The following is a 26,534-nucleotide window of genomic DNA, read 5'->3' on the forward strand; positions in this document are numbered from 1 at the left end:
TCATCGATGGACCGTTCTGGCCCCGCGCAGGCTATGTGCGATATTCTCCTTTTGCCGGGGCAGCCGCGGGGAGGGGGTGGGGGTGGGGGGTGTCGTCTCTCTGCCGCTACCGGGAGGAGAAACCCAGGGTTTTAGTGTAAGTGTGACTGGGCTGCAGCAAAGGCAAGACATCGTGGGTTTTTATTTAGGTGCCCTCGAATTTGTTTTGAGGGAAGAAAGTAAAATAAGGACACATGAAATCAAAAAGGGATCCTCATGATTTCATATGATTTTTTTAAAAAAGGACACCCACAAAACCATCTAATCACAGAGCACATCTGCCGCCACAGACTGAACCAGAAAATCATGGATGGTCATGGTGCAAAAACATTCAATTTCTTCCCCCACTTTCCTGGATAAATAGGGCACTTAAAAAAAAAGTAGTGTTTTGCACTGGTGGGTTGCAACAAGTAGGGAGAACACAGAATTTGCTTACCTGTGAATTTTCCTTCTGCTTTTCTCCAAACATAATGCCTCCTTTCTACCTGGGCTATATCACTTTTTTGAATAGTTTAGGACCAGGATATTAGAAGGACTGCCTCTTCTCCCATTCGAACCTGCCCACCTACTGAGATCATCTTCAAAGATGCCCTTCCAGCAGCCCCAGAGCAGTCCTGGCACAAGCTCTCCCACTGCTGGAGGAAAGCACACAGCCCTGTTGAGCTGCTCCTTCCCACCACTGTGTTGCACCAGAGGGCGGGCAGGCTCTCTGGAGAATCATATTAATTGGAGGAAGCAGCCAACATGGCTCTTCAGAGAGCCAATTGAAGTGCCTGGCTCTGAGGGGGTCCTTTCTAAGAGCCAGGCACTGTGGGGCACCTCTCCCACAATGGCTGAGGAAGGACTCCCTCAGAGCCAGGCATTTCAGCTTGCCCAGCTCTCTGAAGAGTCCGCCTGCTCCTTGGGTCACACTAAAATTCTCAACATGAGCCAGAGGGCAAGTGACTGAAAGCAGCCACCCACCCTGTTTTACTCCGAGAATCCCTTCAGGGCAAAACAGAGCTGGAAAGCCCCATCAGCTGTTCTCTCACTGCAGCATTTGACATAGCGGGACAGTGGGGCTTTCTGGAGCAGCCGCTAGCATTGCTGAGCAGGTAACTGCTCCAAAGAGTCCACCGGCCCTGCTCTCCTGCTGGGGCAAGTGGCAGACCACCTCATGGGAAGACCAGCCATCTCCCTGGGATCCATCTAATTGGGACTAAGGAGAGTGCCTTTTCAGTGGCTGTGCCTAGACTCTTTCAGGGAGGTCTTTTCCTGCAGTAGAGGGTATTTATGAATGGATTGTTCCTCCTACTTACTTCAATAGGCAGGAAAAGGCAAATTCTATTCAAGCTGGGAGAGCAGCTTCTGTCCTGTTACATTTCCTTTTACCTCCAACATAGGACACTAAAGAAAGGTTAATACAATCTTTCACAGTGAGCAGGCGGTAATCCTATTTTTTAGCCACAGCCACGAAAACCCCTTGAGAATGAGTGTCACACATCAGATGTCAAATGTATAATAAAAATGTACCTCAAAAGCACCAGAGACTTGCATTTACAATTACTTTTTTGTGTCATAGAATCATAAAATAGTAGAGTTGGAAGGGGCCTAAAAGGCCATTGAGTCCAACCCCCTGCTCAATGCATCTGTATTTTCTGCCTGCCATCCTGAGATGAAAGGTATTCAAGATTATCTTAGCAAGATGGATCAAAGCATACATCTTGTTCTGTTTTGACACCTCTGCTCTGCTTGGTGGATGGGATATCTGCCAACTCCATGAGGACTGCTGCCACTTCTGCAGGTTTTAGTACAAACATTCCTCTGGTTGACATAAGCAGGGCTGCCACATGTAAGTCCGTATCTTCTTCTGTGGAGGCACTATGAATAGGATACCTTCTCATCAACCCAACTATCCTTCTAAAAGGCTCTTCAAACGGTGGTATCAACCGGAGGTTTGAGGCCAGCAGCATGGGTCCTACTGAAAGGGGCACTGCTATTCTACATCTCATTTGAAGATACCCTCCCCAGCTGCAGGAAAAAGGAATGTTGGGAGTTAAGATAATACATTCTTTTTCTGTAGTAGATGGTGGATATCCTCCCTGCAGTAAATGGTTATTGCTGCCAGGGTGATGGGGCAGGAGAATTATTTTCAGGAAAATGGTTATGTTTGGACTGTTTTCTGCTACTCAATCCATTTCTTTGTTCGTAATAGAGTTATTGTGGGGGAGGAAGAGTTTTTGTCTTATTCATCTAGTTCTTGCTATGGTGCTTTCTGACACTGAGGACATTTCTAAATAATTTCTATATTCCCCACTATTTGAAAGAGTTGGAGGAGTGACCCATCTAAGGATATCCTCTATCTACTGCAAAAAATAGACATTTCATGGTAAGTCCTCACATTCCCAATTCTTTCCCTCCTTCTGTAGGTTTGTGAAGACCTTGCTTTTTAAGCCAAGGCATGCTGGGAGTTGTAGGACTTTTTTCTGTCTAAACATGCATAGGACTGCACCCTAAATATTTTTTATTGCTGTGTTGTTGTTAAAATGTTTACTTGTTGTGAGCTGCCTACAATAAGAGAAAATAAAACAGGCAACAATTAAGTAAAGAAATTCCAGTTTAATAGTAATTTCGTTCAGCAGGCAGTATATGTCATCATAAGAAGGCTCTATACTCAGAAATTGTATGGTGAAGAGGCTTAAGGCTTCACTGGGGGTGGGGCATCAAATGTCAAATTAAAACCTAAATATAAATCTGATGTTTAAAGCCAATACAAATTATAATTCAAAGGGCCAGATGCTAGGGCTCATGTAGGTCATAGATTCTAGAGTAACCCTTGACCAATTCAAGATAAGAGAAGTTATAGTATAGTATTCCCCAAATAATCTTTTTGCACTTTACCACAATCTTAGCAGCAATAATGTTTCATGAGAAGCCTCTAACAGAGTAATGACAATAGAAATTAAGATATACTATTCTGAACTTTTTACTTCTCTTTTCTTTAGGTGTTTGCACACCCACCCACCTACACTCCTTGTCTCATTTCAGATAGCCCTCTAATGGGAGATACAGGTAGTCTTGTAGAGAAGATGGTAGTTTCAATTGGGCAATGCCCTGATGACATCGCACCCCTAACTGCTTGCGGACAGCACAGCGGGCCAGATGTTGCAGCGGGCGGGGTTGATTCACCAGGCAAAGGGCTGAATCATAGAATACCTGGTGCTCCTGTCAAGATGGAAAGAAAAACCAAGTAAGCTTTGCATATGGTTGTATACAACCACAACCCATCTGATCTGAGGAAGCAGCAGAAGTAATTAGGCACACTTAAGGTGATTTTAGACCAAGGATGGGGAGCCTTCAGCCCTCCAGATGTTGGTAGACTCCAAATCCAGCCAGTCCCTATCAGCATGGGCCATTGTCAGATTATGGGGGTTTTAGTTCAACAAAATCTGGAGGGCCAGAGGTTCCCCATCTGTGATGTAAATCTTCCACTCTAAATTCAAAGGTCTATAAGCATCCTATGTGAAATTTAAACCCCTTAATTAATGACCTAGTCCTCACGGAGTTTGTAGCACCTCAGACTGCTGGTGAGGGCTCTAATGATGTAATGTGCCTTCCTATAAACAGGTTGCTTACCTGTATTTGTGGTTCTTTGTGTGGTCATCTGTGTCTTCAAACATATGAAGATACTATGTCTGCAGTACATAATTCAGAACATTTTAGAGCTGAGTGATTTTGGCAGGAGTTGTCCCTCTCTGCCCACTGTGCATGCTCAAGGGTGTGGCTGCACTGTTCCCACTCAGTTCCTAGTCCACCACAGTAGTAGGACCAAAGATCAGTGGGTCAACTAAAAGTGAGGAGGGCAGGTTGTATGAGTACAGTGATGACCACTTGAAAAACCACAGATACAGATAAGCAACCTATCCACCTTCGTGGTCTCTGTGACTCATACATATGGGTAATTGCCAAGCTAATTTACCAGACCTGGGTTGATGTTATGCCAAGAGTGAGGAGAGGGCTGCCCTACTAAAAGGAAAGGACTGCCCTACTGTGTCTACGGTCGTTCTTGTGTCAAGACAGTAGTGCCAAATAAACATAGAGAGCTGGGTCCACCTTGCTGCCCGGCAGAGGTTAGGGATGGAAATCCCCTGAAGAAAGGCAGCAGAGGATGCCACTACTCAGGTGGAATGGCTGCACACTCCTGTGGGGAGTGGGAGACAGAGGAGTATGGTAGCAAACACTCACTTTGTGAACCTCTGTAAGAGACTGGTTGCCCATGCTGTGGCCTGTTGTAGTAGACTAAAAGTCTTGTGGAACTGTGAAAACCAGCAGTCCTACTAACATAAAATGCCAAAGCACATCAAACATCTAACAAGTGTAATTTACTTTCTAGCAATGAAAAGAATTCTGCATTAATGTAGGCAGAATGATATCTTGAGCCAGATGAAACTGCAAAACTGCCTTAGGAAGGAATGCAATATCTGGCCTGAGCATTATTATTATTATTTATTTATTTATTTATTTATTTATTTATTTATTTATTTATATAGCACCATCAATGTACATGGTGCTGTACAGAGTAAAACAGTAAATAGCAAGACCCTGCCGCATAGGCTTACATTCTAATAAAATCATAATAAAACAATAAGGAGGGGAAGAGAATGCAAACAGGCACAGGGTAGGGTAAACAGGCACTGTGTAGGGTAAAACTAACAGTATAAAGTCAGAACAAAATCAAGTTTTAAAAGCTTTAGGAAAAAGAAAAGTTTTTAGCTGAGCTTTAAAAGCTGCGGTTGAACTTATAGTTCTCAAATGTTCTGGAAGAGCGTTCCAGGCATAAGGGGCAGCAGAAGAAAATGGACGAAGCCGAGCAAGGGAAGTAGAGACCCTTGGGCAGGTGAGAAACATGGCATCAGAGGAGCGAAGAGCATGAACTGGGCAATAGTGTGAGATGAGAGAGGAGAGATAGGAAGGAGCTAGGCAGTGAAAAGCTTTGTAGGTCAACAGGAGAAGTTTATATTGGATTCTGAAGTGAATTGGAAGCCAATGAAGAGATTTCAGCAGTGGAGTAACATGGTCAGAGCGGCGAGCCAAGAAGATGATCTTTGCGGCAGAGTGGTGAACAGAAACCAACGGACTGCTGTGAGAAGAAGGAAGGCCAGTGAGAAGAAGGTTGCAGTAGTCCAACCGAGAAATAACCAATGCATGAACAAGAGTCTTGGCAGAAGAGACAGACAAAAATGATCGAATCCTGGCAATATTATACAGGAAAAAATGACAGGATTTAGCTACTGCCTCAATATGAGGAATAAAGGAGAGCGAGGAATCAAATATAAAGCCAAGACTACGAGCTTCCTTGACTGGAGTAAGTGTAACATCATTGACAGTAAGAGAGAATGAGAGATGAGGAGAAGGTTTAGGAGGAAAAACAAGCTATTCAGTCTTTGCCATATTAAGTTTCAAACAACGATGAAGCAGCCAAGCTGAGATATCTGAAAGACATGCCGAGATACGATCGTGAACATCAGGAGAAAGATCCGGAGAAGAAAGATATAATTGTGTATCATCAGCATACAGATGATATTGGAGGCCATGAGATTGAATAAGGGCAACATGTATAAAGAAAACAACAGCGGACCAAGCACCGAGCCTTGCGGAACCCCTACAGAAAGGGGAAAAGAATAAGACGAGCTGCCATTAGCCAACACGCTGAAAGAGCGACCCGCTAGATAGGAGGCAAACCAGTTATAGACAAAGCCACAAAATCCAAGGTCATGAAGGGAATCTAAAAGAAGATAATGATCAACCGTGTCAAAGGCTGCAGTTAGATCAAGGAGAATAAGAACGGAATAATGGCCTTTAGACTTGGCAGTAAGAAGATCATTAGTAATCTTAGTAAGGGCTGTTTCAGTGGAATGCAAAGGACGGAATCCAGATTGAAAAGGATCCAGAGCAGAGTTACTAGAAAGAAAATCAAGACAACGAGAGTAGACCACACGCTCCAGGATCTTTGAAACAAACGGCAACAAAGAGACAGGTTGGTAGTTAGACAGAGATAGCCTATCAAGAGTAGGTTTCTTGAGAATAGGAGAGACTGTAGCATGTTTAAAAGCAGAAGGAAATGAACCAGAGGACAGAGAAAAATTAATAATATGAAGCAAGGAAGGGAGGATAGCAGGGATAAGGTTAATAAAGACGCGAGAGGGAATCGGATCACGAGAACAAGTGGAGGGTTTCGAAGAGCGCAGTATTGTAGACAGTTCATCAGCTGAGACCGAAGGAAACGCAGAGAAATTTGCAGGAGGAACTGACAGATGAGGAACAGGAACGGGAAGAGGGGCAGAGCTGGCCAGATCAGAGCGAATAGTTTGGATTTTAGCATTGAAAAAAGAGGCAAAGTTATTAGCAGACAGAGAGGCGGGGAGAGATGGTGGATTAGGCTTCAGGAGAGAATTGAAGAACACAAAGAGCCGCTGAGGATGCCTAGCATTTGACTGGATCAACGTTGAGTAATACTGCTGTTTGGCCAATGAAATGGCAGAAGAGAAAGAGGAGAGTACAAATTTGTAATGGACAAAGTCCGCCCAGTCCCTGGTCCTACGCCAAAGGCGTTCAGCTGCCCGGGAACAAGAGCGAAGGTAGCGGAGGAAAGAGGTGAGCCACGGTTGGGGTTGAGAAGGGCGAACTATCCGAGTTGTAGATGGAGCAAGAGTATCAAGAGTTGAAGATAAGGAGGAATTAAAGAAGGAGACAGCTGAGTCCAAGGAGACAGCCGAAAAGACAGAAGGAAGAGAGGAGGCTAGAGACTGGGAAAAAGCCTCATAATTGATAGATTGCAAGTCACGACAAGAGCGAGAAGCGGGACGTAAAGGAGGAGGATTATGAGTAATATTGAAAAAAACTAGGTGATGATCTGACAACGGAAAGTGAGCAGTAGAAAAGTCCAAAACAGAGCAATTCCGAGTGAGAACAAGATCCAGACAGTGTCCAAGGGAATGTGTGGGGGCATCAGACCAAAGCTTAAGATCATAAGAGGAAGATAATGAGCGAAATCGTAGAGCTGCGGCGTCTTGAGGGTCATCCACATGAATATTGAAGTCACCCAAAATAAGAGTAGGACAGTTATCAGAGAGGAAAAAGGACAGCCATGAATCAAAATCAGAGATAAATTTTGAGGACGAGCCTGGGGGGCGATACAGAACTGCAATCCGCAGTCGCAATGGAGCGAAAAGCCTCACCACATGTACCTCAAAGGAGGAAAAACAATGTGACGGTGGAATGGAAAGAGGCTGGAACTGGCACAAACTAGATAATAAAAGACCCACACCACCACCCCGACCCTCTGGGCAACTAGTGTGAGAGAAAGAGAGTCCTCCAAGAGAGAGGGCAGCAGAGATGGCGGTATCATGGGCAGGAAGCCAGGTTTCAGTAAGAGCAAGGAGGTGGAGAGACCTAGAGATAAACAAGTCCTGAATGACAGGGGCCTTAGAAGCAACAGAGCGACAGTTCCATAAGGAACACGAAAAAGGCAGCTGAGAAGAGGGGAGACACCGAATAGGAACTAAGTTGGGAGAGACGAAATTGGAACGAGCCATAAGGAACAGATATGAGGAGAAAAGAATTGAGAGGAGAAAATGAGAAGATTGTGTCCTGAATCAGAAAGTAGCAGCGACCAGACCGTGGCTGGGGTTTTTCCTCCGGAGTAGAAGTTCTGCTTGACCGGCTTCGCGCCCATGGCAGAGAGCCTCAGGCCAAGAACCCTTGTGCTCTCGCTCTTCGGCTCGCGCCTCCAGCAAACTGGAGGCTGGAAAACCTAAAAGAGGCGGAGCAGATGCTGAAATTCAAACAGACCAATCAATGTTGCTTCTCTGCAGAGCTTACTTGCAGCTGCTCTTCAAACTGCAAACTGCAGACTGGAGGCTGGAAAACCTAAAAGAGGCGGAGCAGATGCTGAAATTCAAACAGACCAATCAATGTTGCTTCTCTGCAGAGCTTACTTGCAGCTGCTCTTCAAACTGCAAACTGGAGGCTGGAAAACCTAAAAGAGGCGGAGCAGATGCTGAAATTCAAATTACTTGGCTTTACGAAAAACCATAGAGGTTGTGTCTTCAGGCACAAAGCTTACTCTCTCATCTAGCCAATGTCACTGCTATCAAGAAGGTGACCTTCATAATCAGAACATGGATATTACAGGAGACTAGTGGCTCAAACAGTTGGGAAGGAAGTTGAGTGAGTACCTCTGAGAGGTTCCATGCCAGCATAGTGGGGTAAATAGACAGGTACAAGTTACATAAACCCTTGACTACTAGGTGGGAGTAAATAGGTACACTGTCCACTGGCTTGTAAGAGGCGAAGATGGCAGCCAGGTAATCATGAGGGACAAGATGCTTCAAGATGAGGAAATCAAGGATATGATGTGTGGTAGAATCCAATGTTGGGAGTCATTTAGGGATGAAGAGGGTTGCATATCTTGCACAGTTTGCTATGTGGGTGGAAGCCACTTTGCATTGATGTGGAGCCTAGCTGTATCAAGGACCTGGTAGATCTCCTGGGGAGACAGGTCAGACTTATCAACATATTTGCTCTTTTGAAAGGAAGAAAAGCAAGGCTGCAACCAAATCCAGGCCTGCCCCAATAAGCTTATGGACAGATGGGACTTTTCCCCATTCACCTGGAAGCAGATGTTGCAATTAAGAGACAGTCATTTATTTAAGGGGAAATTGAGACACCATCTAGCCTCAGGTGTGCCACCACCACTGCTGTGGACCCTTGGTTATTGGAGAGTCCAAAGTGGAAGACATGAAACTTGAAGGATCTCTGCTGTTGGAAGGATGAAGAAGACTATGTACCAATGCCCATCTTACAGGCTATGTTTTTCATTTTCTGGGCATGGTCTTCTGTCGATCTGAAGACTCCCGCTTAAACAAAGAGAAAGTATTCAATCCTGGAGTTTGCCTCTTGACTCAAGTCCACTGAACAAAGCCATACATGATGATGCGGGGCCAAAGCACCCACCAAAGCTTTGGATCCATTGTCCACCATATGGCATGCTGTACTAATCTGCTGGCCAGCGAAACAGTGCACTCTGGATTGGAAAATCATGGCCATATTCTACTTGTCCTCTGGTAGATGATCAAAGAAAAGACTTGACTGAACTTGCTAGAAGCCTAGGTTACTGACTGGGGCCAGCAGAGGATTAATGTTCCAAATCCAAGGATTTCGCCATCCTAAACATTTGTTTGGCATAGAAGTGGAATTGTTTGGGGGCCACAAGACTCATTAAGGAGGCAAAGGATAATGTCTGAGTTGTAAACTTCGACTAACATATCAGTATCAAGGTTAGCGACGTTGTAATTCACATTGGTACTGCTGTCAGAACCAGGGTAGACGCTGGGAGCACCCTCAGAACTGAACTCAATACTGTCGCATCAGTACCACTGCAGAGTCTGGCCAAATCAAAGTCATTGGGTCTGGTGCAGCACCTGAGTTGACAATGTCTCTGCCAGAGGGCGTCTTGTGACAACTGGGTCAGCATTAAGTGGTCTGATCATACAGTCTGTGAGGGTACAGTCATTTTCTGGCTGAACCTTGTTTTTCATCATATATAAAGTATAAAAGAAAAGCAAAAATGTTCAGTCTGCTATATTGAGGAATTTAGAATTGAAATTGTAAAATTTCTCCAAGGTTTAGAGAGTGGCACTCTTTAGATTCAGCACCTCAAATCATAAAAGAACATTAAAAAGAACATTATATATAAATAGCAAGGTTCAGCCTACTGTCCCCTGGACTAATAGTACAAGTGTCAGTAGAGTGACCTTAATGGGTTAGTGTCAGTGAGGTGGGTAGACTCTATTTATGATAGTAGTAGCGATCCATCTTCTTCTTAATGTAGGATGGGTACCAGTGCTCTTTCTGAGTTGTATAATGGGATGGGTGTGACTAACAGTCCCAGACATAAGAATAACATAACAATTCTTGACAATAGTCCTCCCCCATGGAGGGTCCCACAGATAAGCATGATGGTGTTCCAGTGGCAGGGAAAAACAGGTTAAGGGATCTCAATACTGAGGGAATGTGCTTAGTGGCTCACCAATTGACAGCACAGAGAAAGTGGGTGGCATGAAGAAAGATGTGGAAAAGGAGATCCCAGCAGTGCCAGGGATTTATCCTTAACCTCTTCCTATGAGAAAGAGCCAATTGAATGGACCTAATCTGAAGATTGTTGGTTAAAGACCATCTGCGTTTTCTTGAGCACATAAAGGGCGAGTGCAGAAGGGATCAGTGCTGAAGGTAACTGTCCTGATTCCAGTGAGGCTGCATGGGCTGGAACCAAAACAGCCTCAATTGTCTGTTCTGAGGGGGTCAGGACCAACGGCACAACAAAGTGTTCCTGTCCCTTGTCCCTCTTCTTTTCTCTTCTTTGGGTCATCCCCTTACAAGGCTGGAAGAGGCTACTCATCCAGAGACAAATAATTTTTGCTTATCCGAAGATTATCCTGGAGCTGGAAGAGCATCAGATGCAGGCCAAGCCACCCATGCTTTGACTTCAATGTTAACTCCAACATTAAAGTCCCAGATTTCAACAAGCGACTGCCTGAAAGGCAAACTTCATGATGTTAATAAAAACATTGATGAGGCCAGCTTCAAAATGAACGTGAGAGAAGCCATGTGAAGACAATAATTTTGGGCTGCAGAAGCAGCAGCTTTTATGGTTTACTCCCACAGGAGGGCTCTTACACAAGACAACCTGTTTTTTAAGACTGCTTTGTAAAGGCTTGATAATGCAAGTAAAAATTGACCAAATGGCCTTCCCTCAGACAAAGCAAACACTGAGAGGGACAGTCTATGGGGGAAACCTTCCCTCCACAACTAGAACACTCCTTGAACAGTGCCTTGGAGACTATAACCCCCCTATGCACACAACGAAAACCCTTTGGGGAAAATAAAACAAAAATAGAAAGCAAGATATAACACAAAGAAAGAGAGAAAGCATGTTCAGCAAGCTCCAAATGTCTAAGGTGATCTCAAGAGCCAAGGAATGTTCCTAATGCTACTATGGTGGGTGGAAAGGAACAAACCTCAGGGGCACACCCTTTAGTGTGCACCATGAAAGAGAAGGATTTTGGCTTTAGTCCCTCCACATCAAGAACCACCACATTAGGGAGATGGGTTGTGGGCTGGCTTTCTCCACTACATGCTTATTTTCAACATGTAGGAAACATCCCCAGTGCCATCATGATGACCATAATGAGAACTAAGCCTATTACAGCATGCCATAAGCTTTCAGTTTATATGATGAGAGCCCAGGTTATTCAAGTGGTCTTGCAGTTTTTCACCCTTCTACATAGAAGTAACAGCCTTGCCTCAGGCCACCCCATTAAATTATTTTGCTGTCTAAGATTTGAACTATGGACTGCTAAGTTCATAGTTCTAACCGGCATGCCACACCAGCTTAATTAGTATTACACATTTCATTTTAGTAGTTAATTTTATTTATACACAAAAGCAAAGTGCTGCAGTCCAGCCAAGAGTCAAGCCAAGGATTACAGGAAGAGATTGGGGATCAATAGGTGACCAGACAGAGGATAGTCAGGTAGTAGTGGTAATGCAGGCAGGATGAGATAAGGTAAAGGGATTCAAAGGAAAACGGTAGAGCCTTGACTAATTGAGAGAGGTAGTTCCAACAGAAGGTAAAGAGAAAGGCCTAGTTCTTTACATTACAGATGTGCAGCACATGATTGTTTACTCCTCAAAAAAAGTGACTGCACATAGAAAACAAGCTCTTTGGAAGAAAGATTTTAGCTTAGTCTTCTCCCCAGTTTGCTCTATACATTGTTGTACAAGACCACCTAGCAGGAGCAAACAGCAAACCACATGATTGTAAGAGAATATGGTTGGTGGGTGGGAGAAATCGGATTGGAGGGACTTACTTGCCAGACTTCAGGAGATACAGATCCCACCCAGGAATCACAGGACAGGATTCGGTCATAAGAATTCAGAATAACTTCCATAGCCCGAGGTGACAAGGCACAAAACTTCAGCATCTATGGGCAACAGGGAGGGGGAAAGAGAAAGAGCACATAGAGATAAACTACATGCATCAGTACTTTGGAAATACCAAGGAGTATACACAATCCCATGCTGCCTCCCATGGACGGCTTCAGTGAGAAACCCCATATTTTCACAGCACCTAGAAATAAATGTAATCTGACGGAAAAAAGAAAAGGAAGGTTTGGGGAATGAGAGTTTTCAGGGAAAGAGACTGACAATGTTGGGATGCTGCTTTCACGCCTGCAGCGATAGGCTTGTGTTACGTCCTAAAGCGTGTGTGTGTGCGTTTGAGAGATTATTTCCAAACATGTCAAGGTAACATTACCTTGGTCCAGAATTTAAACTAAGCATGAAGCATATCAAATCTAGAATTTTTTTAAAATAAATTTTTAAAATAAATATTTAGCCCATTTGACTATGGGAAACCGCTTAGAGACATGCTGGTAGTGTAAAGGAAACCACACTCAGCCAAACCGGCTGCCCACTGGATTTTGCACAGATCTTGGAATAAAGCACACAGCTCTCAATTTGAAAGGGTTAAGCCCAATCCTTTATTGAAATAGGAAGGGTAAGAGGCAAGCATTTACATCAGATTAGCTACTAAAATAGATACATCAACCCCGAACCCCACACCAGCAAACTAAAACATTTGTTACAGAATATACTTCCCCGCAGCCAGGTGTCCTTCAGCTCAGGCACTGGCCTCAGATTTAGTAGACTTTTTAAGGCCCCTCATTTCTACTCCTCCCCCTCCCTCCGGAAGGGCCAGTTTCTCTTTTACAGTTGCAAATTGCCTCAAGGTCACTTCTCTCGCCTCAACGGAGCCAGGAGATGGCTTCCCGCCTACGGCCAGGTGGAGAGATAAGCGGTACTTCTGCAATTCTATAACAGACAATGAACAAGAGTAAATTGCTAAAAACAGTAATTCTGAGTACGCTTAACCCCTTCCTTACAGGTAGTGCCTGGTGAATTCTTCAGCGCATTGTCAATTGTGACTTTAAAATAGCCGGGAGGTGAGTCTTTGGACTCCTGCACAGCTCTTTGACCCTCTCCTGCTCCCTGAGGCTCCTATTCCATCCCAACTTGCCTACCTTGCCTCCGTTTTCTCATTTCCTTCTTCCATTCACACAGTACTTTCAAAAATTCTAAAGATTGTTGAAAATCTAGAGCTTGTAAAACAGAAATTTGTTCATCAACGTAAGGTAGAATGCTTTCACAATTTATTCAGACTGCAAAACGTGAGGCTCGTTAAGAATTTGGGCTGCCACTTCTTTTTTTAAGGGTGTACACAGACCACCTGTCTTTTGTGCAACTGGCCCTGAACATACCACGTCCGTACTGCACTTCGCTGCATGTTCCAAGGTAAACCTCCACTAATCCAACAACCCCAGCCAATCCTCCTCCACTGCTGAAGCATGTTTGCTTATTTGCTGTTCGTTTAAACATACCAAGCCTGTATATATTTATCTTTCCCGACACCTAATCCCCACCTCCAAATTGCAGATGCTCAGCTACTTTTCCCACAGACATTCTCTCCCCAACTTCCTATTGGGGTATAAGCACCATCATCCAACCCAAGGCTACGTGAGCAGGAAAACACAAAAGAGTTACCTTTGGGTTGATAGGAGCAGCGCCATGGTTGAGCAAAGTGGCTATAACCTTCTCAGGCTCCCCCTCCAGGTAATCTTCCACTGCTTGCAGAGCACAATCCACAGGTGTGTACCCAGCACAGTTACTAACATTGATTTCTGCCCCATACTGCAACAGTAGCTCCACAATACGGATGTGGCAGTTGCTGCAGGCATTGTGCAGGGGTGTGTGGTTCTTCCGGCCAGCTATCTGGACATCAGCCCCGCGTTCCAGTAGCTGGTTCACTACCTTGTAGTAGCGACCAGCCTCCTCAGGCCTGTCTGTGCTGGCACAGGCCGTGTTGAGAGCTGTCTCCCCCTCTCGGTTTCTGTGGGCAATGTTTGCTCCGTAGCAAAGGTAGAGCTTCACGTGGTCATTTAGGCCGTGCTTAGCAGCCACATGCAATGGAGAAGCACAACGGTCTGTGGTGTTCTGGTTGATTAGAGCCCCATACTCCAGTAGCAGCTGGGCACATCTGGAAAGCACAGAGAGTTGTGCTGAGGAATTTGGCACTTGTCATACAGCAACCACCAATGCCTAATCATAGCTTCCATTTAGTTTTAACAAGTTTCTAGCCCTCATAGTTGCAGAAATAGATTTTGGTACATGAAGCCATTGTTGGCAAAAAGTTCCACTGCTAATCAAATGGCAAACCTGTGCTCTTCTTAACTACATATCCTCTCTCCCCACTGCCTCCAATAACTTTCCCCTACAATGTCTCCTATTGATCATGGTTTCCCAATACCTCCTGTCAATATAACAATCCATGAAAACAAGTCTAAGTTTGCTAACTACTGTAGTAGTTCAGTTCAGAGTCAAGCATGTAAACTAAAGAGATTTATGCCAACAAAATATTGAATTGCATAATTCATTTAGAATTGGTCTTCTCACTACATGAGTCACTTCATTTGAAATTAAAACAGAATGCCATTCCATGGCATATGTTTTAGAAGCTTTATTTATTTTATTTATTTATTACATTTATATACCGTCCCACAGCTGAAGCTCTCTGGGCGGTTTACAACAATTAAAAATAGTAAACATTAAAAGTATACAAAAATTTAAAAAACATAAAAACAGTATAAAAACAACAGTATCCATTCTAAAAAGTCAGAATAGAGTACACAAATTGCAAAGAAAGCACATTTGCATACATTCCTCCATCCAGCCAATAAATTTACAAGCAGAAAAGGTTTTCATAAGCATATATCTAGATACACACACACATATACACCTTACTGGATATCCAGAAGCTATTCCATGGAAAAAGACTGCATCCAGAAATGAAGGAATATGAGGAACCAGCCATGTCTTACCCCAAATGTTGACTTTACTATTGGAGAAGAATCGAATTAGGGAGCCCCTGAATCCATTAATAATGAGCCTTTGTTATTTCTCTATACAGTTGTCATCTTACTGCTTTAATCTTCCCTTCAAGCCACAACACATCCTTCTTCCCTCCCAACTTCCCAGACATACGGCAAGGTCTCCTGGGTAGTGCATAAGTGGAGTGGGGCCAGCCCGTCCTCTGAAAGAATGTTTGGGTTTGCGCTGTGACTGAGGAGCAGACGGGTGCACTCTGCACGGTGATTAGCGCAGCTATCATGAAGGGCAGCTTTCCCACCAACAAGAACATCAACCTCAGCCCCTCGAAGGAGTAGATGCTTCACACAGTCCCGATAGCCCCTGGCCACTGTGATGCGCAATGGAGAGGTATGCTTCTTCTGGGGGGTCAACACCCACAGCCCTGCAGAATCAATGAGGAGGGAGAAGAGTTGACTGGGAGAATTATAAATCTAGGGATTGCAAATTGTACTCTCATATAATACTGGAGCTCTTGGTAACTCAGTTAAGTTGGTTTCTTCCCACAGTTCATGGAATTCATTACTGCTGCCTGGTAACAGGCAAACAACTTAGATCACATTACAGAAAAGTAGTTATTTATAAAGGATCACTAATATACATGGTGCTTCAGGGTATAGCATAGGCAAAGAGATAGGTCCCTATCTAAAGGAGCTTACAATCTAGTAAGACAGTGGGGAGAAAACAGACACATGGAAGACAAATTCAGGGAGAATAGAACTACCAGCCATGATAGCAAAAAGGGACTTCCACATTCAGAGACAATATTTTTACCCCATAATGTCCAGCTCTCATAGTGGCTTCCAAGAAGATTACAAAATTTAATGCAAATAAAACAAATTAACTGCCAATTAAAATATCTTAAAAACAGGAACATTTATAAATATGTAGAAGCACACAACTGTTGGGGGCAAACAGCAGAGTAAATCTTTCTCAGTCATGCTGTGCTTGTGAGCTTCCCAGAAACATTAGCCCATCAAGATGCTATGTACAGAAAGTTGGATAGAGGGGCCTTTGCTCTGATCAGACTGTTCTTACAAGGAAGTTGTGAGAGGGCATTTTTCTTATAACTGGAAGGCTAAAAAAAGTTACATCGTTTCAGAATGAAGCTTGATCACCAGATGGGATGGAGGTAAATACAGAGCACAATGGCTTGAAATATAGCACCCAATTCAAAAATCAAAAAACGAAGAACAAAAACAATAAGCGAAGAGGAGTGTTTATTAGAACAAACTAACTCAAAAACTTGCATGCTGCACTGAACACACTGCATAAGGCTGAATGTTTTAAGAAAATTTAAATAGGAAAACTAATGGATGTGAGTGTGGCTGAGACATAGAATCTATTATTGTTTTTACATTGATTTTTATATTTTATTTTATGTATTTTCTATGTAAACTAGAGATATTATGATATCAAGTGGTATATAAGCAGCTTAAATAAATAAATAACATTATAACAGAAATCTCCAATAATGGCCAGCCAGATGGCCTGGGAAGTGCTCAAATAGGGCATGGCAGAAGCTAATACTCTCCTATACATGTCTCCCTCTCAACAATCCAGTAATGAGAGGTACCTCTGAATATGGAAGTTCTATTTTTAGTTTTCATGGCTCATAGTAACTCAGAATTCTCTTCCTGCTGCCTACCAGATTTTTTGGGACTACAGATCCCATAATCTCTAGCTACCATGGCCAATAGTCAGGGATGATGGGGCTTTTGGTCTGAAACATCTGGAGGGCACCAGGTTGGGGAAGGCTGGAACTCTTTTAAAATGTGACTTGTGCACATCTAATGACAACAGACTGCTGCATTAATCAGTATTTAAATTTCCCCTGGACCTACTTACAATTAAACTGATTGATAACTCCCTAGTTTGAGGTTTGTAAATTATATTTTACTGAACATTATTTTATTGAATTGTAACATTAGAGCAGAAAAAGTGAGAAAAAAGGGAAGGGGAGAAGGATAAGGGAAGAGAAGACTGCAGACAATACACTCACCTAAGACATTGGTCTTCAACTAATGGGAGGGACCAATGGCACCACCACATTTGCTTTAAAAAGGGAAGGAAGGTGCTCAGAGGGAGAGGAGAGAGAGGATATGCAGAGTAATTTAACTGTTCTGGCTTCTCTCTAGGGCTGTGCAAAGATTTGGCTTCGGATGTCCGAATCATGGTGACTATTTTGTATCCATGGCGGCCATCTTAGGAGAATCTTTGCACAGCCCTAGTCACTGGTCATGTTTTTTTTTTGCTTCCACTAGGGGACAGTGGTGAGTCAATTCTTCTTCACACAGCTTATGGTATAACCCCAAACTAGGGGTGTGCACGGACCCCCCGCTCCGCTTCTCTTCCAGATCCGCGATTTGCGGATCGGCCCGCTCCGCCCATGTCCGCTCCGCTCCGCTGCGGAGCTCCAGATCTGGATTGGAGCTCCATTTCCCCCCCCCATAGGCTTGCATTAAGCTAAAAAAGTATACAACTTTTTTTCTGTGAAAGTTAGAAACCTCAAGTTTGGCACCATGATACCTCATGGAGGTATACATACGCACGCCAAGACTCAAGGCAGTCCCATCATCCCTTGATTTTTGGGGAATTTATGAAAATCGGGTACCCCATTCACACCCCTTTCGATAGCTCTGTCAATTTGCACGTTAAAAATCTCAAACTCGCCACCATGATAGCTTATCCAGGGATGCACACGCACACCCAGACTCAAGGCAGTCCCATCATCCCCTGTTTTTTGGTGGGGCTTAAACCTGCAGACAGCTCAATGGGGCCATTTCAAAGGAAATCCCAACATGCCATTAATTGGGGAGTAGAGATCAACCTAAATGAATCTTCTTCCACACTAGAAAAATGGATTTGGAACTTCCAAAACTCTAAGTGAGCGCAGGAAGGACTTCTCCCCTGAGTCAAAGCCAGACACACACAACATCCCTGCGAGACGGGCAGAGGAGGAGAGAGGGAAGGCAGGCAGGCAGCTGACATTTCTGGGGGCATAAGGAAGTGAGCCAAGGATAAGCCAGTAATGCATATAAAATGGAATAAATAAATAAATAAACAAAGGAGGGGTGGAATTAAAAGCAGCAGTGTTGCTGAATAAACAACAAGAAGAACTTTAAAAAAAAGGCTATATCTGTCTTTTACCAGCAATAGGGGGACGTGCCCAGGGGAGGGGGAAGCAGCTGCCAATTTGACTGGTCCTAGTGACCAGTCTTTTAAGAAGCAACGCTGTCAGTTCAACTCATGAAAGCCATTGCTCCACCACGAGAGCTCTAAGGAGTAAAGCTCTCACTTCAACTCATGATAGGCATTGCTCCACCGGGTTACTCTCTTTGGAGGGCTCTGATGGCCCTCCAAGTGCAGGAGAGAGTGGGGGCACGTCCACATGGCATGCCCTAGGGGAGCTCATCCCCTTGCACCACATGTATTCAGTTGTTCCCCAAAGTTAGGGTGGGTAGCACTGCTGTGTGTTTCCTATCTGTTAGTATGATTTCAGGTTGTGTTAGTGCATTTGGTGGAGCTACTGTTTTAAAAAAACACTGGGAAAACTCCGTTCAGAGTAGAAAGAGAAGTTTCCCAGAATCCCAAGTTACCCGTTTTGCCTATCCCCTCCTCCAACTTTGGGATCATGTGATCATGACCGGGAGTTGACTCTGCCCCATAGCAATCGAAACAGGTAACCTTTTTCCCGCCTTTACCCTACTTTTTTAAAAATTCTAGCACGCGAACCGCACCACGCAGAGAGCTGAGAGTAGGCTCAAAATGACCCCCATCCACGACTCTCTAAGCACAAGAATTTTCAGAAAGATAGCTTTAAAAACAACACAGTTATCCCCCTTTCTTTTCCGCAATGCAATCCTATGGGCGAAATGTTTCAAGATGGCGATCGGACCGGACCGCGGAAAGAGGAGCGCTCCGAAAATGGGCGCTTCTCTTCGCCTTGCTTCTAGGGGTCCGCGGTCCGCTTCTACTCCGCCTCTGGGCAAGGCGGAACAGGCCAATTCGCTCCTGCTTCTGCGCTTCTAATCGGAGCGGAGCACATGCCTAACTTTTAGGGTGTTTGTCCGAGTGTTCCAGGTGCTTCCACTTTTTCTTCTTTTGCACATCCTGCTTCGGTGTTCAAGCTTCTTTGGATAGCTTTTTTGCAACCGAAGAGGTCAAGGAGCGCCCCAGTGTAACAGATGTCTCTCCTGTATCCTTACTCCCTTCTTCTGGCAAAACAGTGGGGGACAGTAGAAATGCTCGCTGATGGTTACTCCTGTGAAATGGAAAATGGGCATGTCCAGCCCTTTAGGTTGAACTGCTTGCAGGGCTCTTTCCCACAACTTAGACCTGTGATGATCTGCTCTGTGTCATCTTGTTTGCTTCGAAAACGCTTGACAGAATTGGCAAGCTTCCACTTTATAGCCTGCACTGAGGCAAAGTAAATACGAATTGCGACCATTCAATGGTGGCAACTTTCCACAGCAACAGGAATGCTTCCTAAATGGTGCTCGTAGGGCCATGTGCCCCTAAGGCAAGGCATGATTGTGGATCGCTAAGAAAATTAAAACAGTAGAAATTTTTTTAAAGAAAAAGAGGAGTAAATGAATGGAGTAAAGTTGAGAGACAAAAACTGAAGGAGAGAGATTCTCAGCTAAAGCTACGCAGTCTGAAGAGGAGTAAGCATCATGAGGTTGTTACAATGGTGGTCAAAGAACTGAGGAGATGGGTGGGAACCCTCCTGGACATGCTGAGTAGGATGGTGGGGGAGGGTTTCCGCCAAAAACACTCTCAGCTATAGAAAGTTCCCAAAACAAAGCTCCATGCAGGCACAGAGCCCATATGTGTGATGCACAGAAACCATGAAGAAGAACTTGTGAAATCAGAATCTTTCTGTGTAAAGTGGTACCCTTCATAAACAGAGCACCTTCTGTCACTTTGCTGTCATTGCAACGTACGTCTTTTAAGACAGAATTGGCAACAACAGGCTGAATATGTTTGCTGTGTATCACAGCTGTAAGCTATTTGCCTTTATAGCAGTAGCCTTCAACCTGAGGCCCATGCTTATCTCCAAACTGCAACACCTGACCCATTTGCAACATATATGTCTCTTTTCCTTTGTCATCTGTAGTGTAATATGTCCTAACAGTAGTTTCTGCCTAGTGGATTACAGGATTGTTTTAGGCTGGGGTAGTGGAATGGCACTGGGGATCTCTAACCATTTTTAACTCTGTCACCAAACTACAATATCCAGGAACTGCGTGGAGAGAAGTAGGGCTGTGCAAAGATTCGGCTTCGGATGTCCGAATCATGGTGGCCATTTTATATCCATACACTCCTCACTTCTCTCCCCACCCCAACATCCCCACCCCAACATCCCCGCCCCTTTTCTGATTTGCATAAAAAGGGATTGGGTGGTTTGGGGTAGGCATGTGCTCCGCTCCGATTAGAAGCGCAGAAGCAGGAGCGAATTGGCCTGTTCTGCCTTGCCCAGAGGCGGAGTAGAAGCGGACAGCGGACCCCTAGAAGCAAGGCGAAGAGAAGCGCCCATTTTCGGAGCGCTCCTCTTTCCGCGGTCCGGTCCGATCGCCATCTTGAAACATTTCGCCCATAGGATTGCATTGCGGAAAAGAAAGGGGGATAACTGTGTTGTTTTTAAAGCTATCTTTCTGAAAATTCTTGTGCTTAGAGAGTCGTGGATGGGGGTCATTTTGAGCCTACTCTCAGCTCTCTGCGTGGTGCGGTTCGCGTGCTAGAATTTTTAAAAAAGTAGGGTAAAGGCGGGAAAAAGGTTACCTGTTTCGATTGCTATGGGGCAGAGTCAACTCCCGGTCATGATCACATGATCCCAAAGTTGGAGGAGGGGATAGGCAAAACGGGTAACTTGGGATTCTGGGAAACTTCTCTTTCTACTCTGAACGGAGTTTTCCCAGTGTTTTTTTAAAACAGTAGCTCCACCAAATGCACTAACACAACCTGAAATCATACTAACAGATAGGAAACACACAGCAGTGCTACCCACCCTAACTTTGGGGAACAACTGAATACATGTGGTGCAAGGGGATGAGCTCCCCTAGGGCATGCCATGTGGACGTACCCCCACTCTCTCCTGCACTTGGAGGGCCATCAGAGCCCTCCAAAGAGAGTAACCCGGTGGAGCAATGCCTATCATGAGTTGAAGTGAGAGCTTTACTCCTTAGAGCTCTCGTGGTGGAGCAATGGCTTTCATGAGTTGAACTGACAGCGTTGCTTCTTAAAAGACTGGTCACTAGGACCAGTCAAATTGGCAGCTGCTTCCCCCTCCCCTGGGCACGTCCCCCTATTGCTGGTAAAAGACAGATATAGCCTTTTTTTAAAGTTCTTCTTGTTGTTTATTCAGCAACACTGCTGCTTTTAATTCCACCCCTCCTTTGTTTATTTATTTATTTATTCCATTTTATATGCATTACTGGCTTATCCTTGGCTCACTTCCTTATGCCCCCAGAAATGTCAGCTGCCTGCCTGCCTTCCCTCTCTCCTCCTCTGCCCGCCTCGCAGGGATGTTGTGTGTGTCTGGCTTTGACTCAGGGGAGAAGTCCTTCCTGCGCTCACTTAGAGTTTTGGAAGTTCCAAATCCATTTTTCTAGTGTGGAAGAAGATTCATTTAGGCTGATCTCTACTCCCCAATTAATGGCATGTTGGGATTTCCTTTGAAATGGCCTCATTGAGCTGTCTGCAGGTTTAAGCCCCACCAAAAAACAGGGGATGATGGGACTGCCTTGAGTCTGGGTGTGCGTGTGCATCCCTGGATAAGCTATCATGGTGGCGAGTTTGAGATTTTTAACGTGCAAATTGACGGAGCTATCGAAAGGGGTGTGAATGGGGTACCCGATTTTCATAAATTCCCCAAAAATCAGGGGATGATGGGACTGCCTTGAGTCTTGGCGTGCATATGTATACCTCCATGAAGTATCATGGTGCCAAACTTGAGGTTTCTAACTTTCACATAAAAAAAGTTGTATACTTTTTTAGCTTAATGCAAGCCTATGGGGGGGGAATGGAGCTCCAATCCAGATCCGGAGCTCCGCAGCGGAGCGGAGCGGACATGGGCGGAGCGGGCCGATCCGCAAATCGCGGATCTGGAAGAGAAGCGGAGCGGGGGGTCCGTGCACACCCCTACTAAAAGTGTTCTGACCCGACGCGCCCCCCCCCCACTGTTAGACTCCCTAATACTGGTGACCCGGCAGTTGTATTTAGTTATGCACATTCATTAGTTTGTAATCTAATACTAATATACGTATATATTCTGTGTTAAATACAGCCCCTGAAGGAGGATTGTCATCATCTGAAACGTTGGGCTATATGTGAAGTTTTAAAAACTTTTTTAAAGACTTTTTTAACAAGAAAAAAAAAATCTTCTCACTAGTCTCTCCTCCTTTTTGCACATACCAATCAGATTCGCCTTCATGTTCATCTGTGGCACCTTCAGTGTCATCAGCCGACACCCTCGTGGTTTCTCGAGACCCGATCTCACCATCAGAAGACTACGGTCATTTCTCTGACCAAATTCAGAGAATGGCACAGTCATTAGGAATAGAGACTCGCCATTCGGTGCAGATTACCGATCCAATGTTTGATACTATACATAAGGAGATGGCTATGCTGGTTGTGATTCTGCTGCTGCCTACCTTGCTGCAGACAATCCAGCAATCTTGGAAATCTGGTACCCACCAAGCTAGGACTGCTTTGGCGGGAAAACAGCCGTTGCGGGTGGGGAGGAGCAGAATAGGGCACGTGTGTTGCCACATGTGTGCCAAGGGCGGGACAGAGCCTATAAAGGCCAGCCCCACCAAGTATCGACCTCTTTCGCTTTTGGGCTGCTGTCAGAGCAGCAGCGGAGGTGAAGAAGGCAGCGAGGTGAGGGGGCATTGGCTTGCCTCTGTGGCTGCCCACGAGCTTCGGTTCCCTTTGCTCAATTGGAAGACGTTGGATCAGGCCCGGGGCTCCAGCTTTACTGCCAGCCCCAGTGCTGCTGGGATGGGTGTTGCAACTGCGACACTCAGGTCTGGGTTTTTCTTGGGAGCCAGGCACAGCTCCCAATCCTGCCAGCCTTACAGGGGAGGGGTGGATGACGCTGGATAAGGATTGGTTTGCCTTCCCCACACCCTTGAATTTAGGCCTGGGACTCCATCTTCAGCGCCAGGGCGACAGGGCTCGGGTGCCAAGACCACGCCACTCAGGCCCTGTTTCCTTATCACCCATTCTCCTCTGGATAGGCAGGTGGCTCCTTGGGAGTAGTCCTGCTACAGACAATCTTTAACATAACTACTGTATTTCTTCGATTCTAAGACGCCATCGATTCTAAGGCGCACCCCATTTTTAGAGCTGCTTATTTGGAAAAAAGGCATCTTAGAATCAAAGAAATACTTCCCTCACCGCCCAGCCAACCTCCTCCCCCCCTCCGCGCTTTCTTCTAATGGTTGTGTCCTTTTCTTTTTTCCCTCTGTGAGAGAAGAAACTGCCGTTTGTGTGGGAAGAAGGGGGGGCGTTGAAACAAAGAGTAAACTTAACTCTCCAGTCCTGCTCTTTACTTGTCTGTGCACCAGGGGACGACGACACGTGAGTAAGTCCCATGGAAATCGATGGGACTTACGAATAAATTTGCCTAACAAAATTTAGGCGGTGAGAGAGGGGGAGGGAGGAGTATAAATAGGTTGGCTGAGGGAATTGTGGGTTTAGTTGTTTTAGTTTGAGGTTTGGTTTTAGTCTGGGAGTTTTAGTCTGGCTTGTGCTTCGTGAGAGTGTTTGGTGTGAGAAGAGATAGAATTTTAAGGGACTTGGGATTGTTGTTTTAAATATAAAAATATGCAAGTTTGATCTAAATTGAAATACTAAAGATTTGTTAAATTTCAATAAACTTTACTTTGTGTTCTGTTACCACTCCCCATACATCAGCTCAGATTTATTACCTGCTATATTACACAGTGTAAAAACATCTAACAATACACCTGCAGTTCAGTACCTCAGTAATAGAACCTATTTCCCAAACCCCTTTACCTTGTTCCCTCACATATAGGGGAGAGGTTGTGTTGGTTTTACCCTTTCCTCAGGCTTTTCAAGAGGTAGCGCTTGGCTTGAGAAGTGTGTGCTAGGCAAGGCCTTCTGTATGAGGACAGTGCCGTCGCAGGGGCCCCATCTACATCCCCCGCCAGCTGCGGTGGTTCCTGCCCAAAGTGTATTGGGGCAACCTCAATGCAGTCAGCTCCCGCTCAGGACTTCTGGCACCTTTTACCGAAGGTGGTATCCAACTTTCATGTAAATCAAGACGTTGTGCTGCCAGGTTTCTTTCCTTCGCCATCTACACCTATAGAGTCTGCTCTACATACATTGGACATCACGCGTGCACTTGCCTTTTATAAGACATACACTGAGAGTTTTAGACATTCTTCCTGCCTGTTCTTCTGCTATGGAGAGCATAAGAAGAAACAACCAGTGTCAATGCAGAGATTGTCTTCGTGGCTGGTGCAGACCATCTACTTAGCATATAAATTAACTAAACTGGACCCACCTGGTGCAGTAAAGGCTCATTCTACCAGAACTGTTTTGACATCAACTGCATTCAGGCAAGGTGTACCTATTATGGAGCTGTGTTGGGCTACAACGTGGTCGAGGCCAACCATGTTAATCAGACACTATAGACTGGATGTTCGATCAAGGACAGATTGCTCTTTCAGAAGAGTGGTCCTTTCGGCTATTCTGCAATGAGACACTGACCCACCACCAGTAAGTCAGCTCGATAATCACCCATATGCGTGATGCACAGAGACCACGAAGGACAGATTGCTTACCTGTAACTGTGGTTCTTCAAGAGGTCATCTGTGCAGTCATACAACCCTCCCACCTTCCCCACTTGGTGTCTAAATTTTTTCACTGTACACTGAGTTTGGGGATTGATCCTCAGTCCTGGGGTCTCAGTGGGGTCTCAGGTGAACTGAGAAGATGGGCGGGAGCCCTCCTGGACAGTGGGGGAGGGTTCCCAACTAAAACACTCTCAGCTATAGAAAGTTTCTGAAGCGAGGCTCCACACAGGCGCAGAGCCCCTATGTGTGACTGCACAGATGATCACTCGAAGAACCACAGTTACAGGTAAGCAACCTGTCCTTTTACATGGTGTTCACATTTTTGTGTTCTGGGAGAAATAATAATTTCTACCCATTTATATATTTAACTATATTTATTTATTGCTTTTATTAAATGCATGTCTAAGTATTGTACAGAGGACATGATTACCTTCCTGGGAATGCCTGTTAGAAAAGGTATGTTTTAGTAGGTGCTGAAAACCCAGAAGAGTTGGTGTTTGTTTATTTTGTAGTCAAAGGGAGCTCCAGAGAGTGGGCACTACGATATTAAAGGCCCTGTTCCAACCTATGGACTGCCCCATTCTTGAACGTTTGAAATATTAACTTTTTAATTTTACTGGTAGTTTTTAAAAGTTTCCAATTCAGTGAGTCTAAACTGATCCTTAATTTTATAAACCTCTATCATATTATTTTCTTAGTTGTCTTTTTTCCTTATCAGCTAAAACAAATTCTAAACCCAGCAGGTTCTTACTGCATAGGACCAGAGTTCTTATGTCCAAAACCTTCCTTCCATGAACCAAACCCTTGAAAAATCTCTCTCATATGTATACATACATACATACATACAATACACACACACACACCACAAGCCAAAATCTAAAGCCAGTGACACCTATTGTGTTCTTTCTACTATGGACTTACCTAGCTCAGCTGACCACACCAGCTCCTCACTGAGGGTCTCCACAATCAAGTTGGCAGTTGTTTCGTCCTTAAAGATGCTTTGGACTTTTGGCAAGTCTCCTGTGTACAGGGCATTGTGAACAGCAGGATCCCGGCAGTACTTAGGGCGTCGGGTGGGCTTGGGGAGAGAAAGGAGGCTCCTGGTAGTTGGCTGGTACCTCCGACTGGCATACTGGCGAGATGCAGCCCTTCGCCGGTCTTCCCAGTCCAGCATTTCTTGTTGCAAGCGCAAGGAACGTAGAGTGGAAGAGGTGAATACAAAAGTTTCCTTTGACATTCTTCTAAGTGACAAGTGAGCCTAGGTTTTCCCCACAGTGGCTTAATTTATCCGCCCCAAATCATAAACTACTCTCAATTGCAATGTTCAAGAGGCGCTATACTGTTATGACAACGTCTCACCAACAAGCACATCTGTTTGTTAGGAGAACCACCCAGCCTTGCCTGGACTATAAATAGAAAGGAATAGTCATCATAGCAGCAAAAACAGTCTCCCTCTCTGTGCAGTGTCACCTTCCTTTCTGATCTCAGAGTAATTAACCCGTTGGTAGAGTTGTTGAAGAAAATTGAAAATAAAGCAACAAAATTAGAATGGCCAGACAGCTTTTTGCCCCCACAGCAGCCAATAATATCTTGTAAGCAAAGTCTGCTTTTTGACAAACTGAGTAAGCAACTGTGTGTGTGTGTGTG

At 44.8% G+C, this 26,534-nt stretch overlaps 1 protein-coding gene across 2 annotated transcripts; it reads right to left on the reverse strand.

The window, feature by feature from the left end:
- Nucleotides 1-2,962: 2,962 nt before the first annotated feature.
- On the reverse strand, nucleotides 2,963-26,304 carry ASB16 (ankyrin repeat and SOCS box containing 16). Of its 2 annotated transcripts, none has more exons than XM_063136498.1 (5): nucleotides 25,809-26,302; nucleotides 15,178-15,445; nucleotides 13,681-14,173; nucleotides 11,949-12,062; nucleotides 2,963-3,243 (listed from the first exon to the last, which is right to left on the reverse strand). In XM_063136498.1, the coding sequence occupies exons 1-5, from the start codon at nucleotides 26,122-26,124 to the stop codon at nucleotides 3,058-3,060; spliced, it is 1,377 nt and encodes a 458-aa protein (XP_062992568.1). In that variant the 5' UTR covers nucleotides 26,125-26,302; the 3' UTR covers nucleotides 2,963-3,057. The 2 variants fall into 2 exon arrangements, with proteins under 2 accessions (XP_062992568.1, XP_062992569.1); XM_063136499.1 differs by lacking the exon at nucleotides 2,963-3,243 and adding an exon at nucleotides 3,252-3,713 and having other exon boundaries at nucleotides 25,809-26,304.
- Between the last annotated feature and the right edge of the window lie 230 nt (nucleotides 26,305-26,534).

Source organism: Elgaria multicarinata, chromosome 11 (assembly GCF_023053635.1).
Source record: "Elgaria multicarinata webbii isolate HBS135686 ecotype San Diego chromosome 11, rElgMul1.1.pri, whole genome shotgun sequence".
Classification (NCBI taxonomy): Eukaryota; Metazoa; Chordata; class Lepidosauria; order Squamata; family Anguidae; genus Elgaria; species Elgaria multicarinata.

What these genes read in the sequence shown, in the direction of transcription:
- ASB16 (XM_063136498.1), bottom strand. Translation starts at nt 26,124, where the DNA reads ATGTCAAAGGAAACTTTTGTATTCACCTCTTCCACTCTACGTTCCTTG. An exon ending in CTGCTCCTATCAACCCAAAG is followed by an intron (nt 12,063 to 13,680) that starts GTAACTCTTTTG and finishes TGTTGCCCATAG; the next exon opens with ATGCTGAAGTTTTGTGCCTT. An exon ending in TATCTCCTGAAGTCTGGCAA is followed by an intron (nt 3,244 to 11,948) that starts GTAAGTCCCTCC and finishes CCATCTTGACAG; the next exon opens with GAGCACCAGGTATTCTATGA.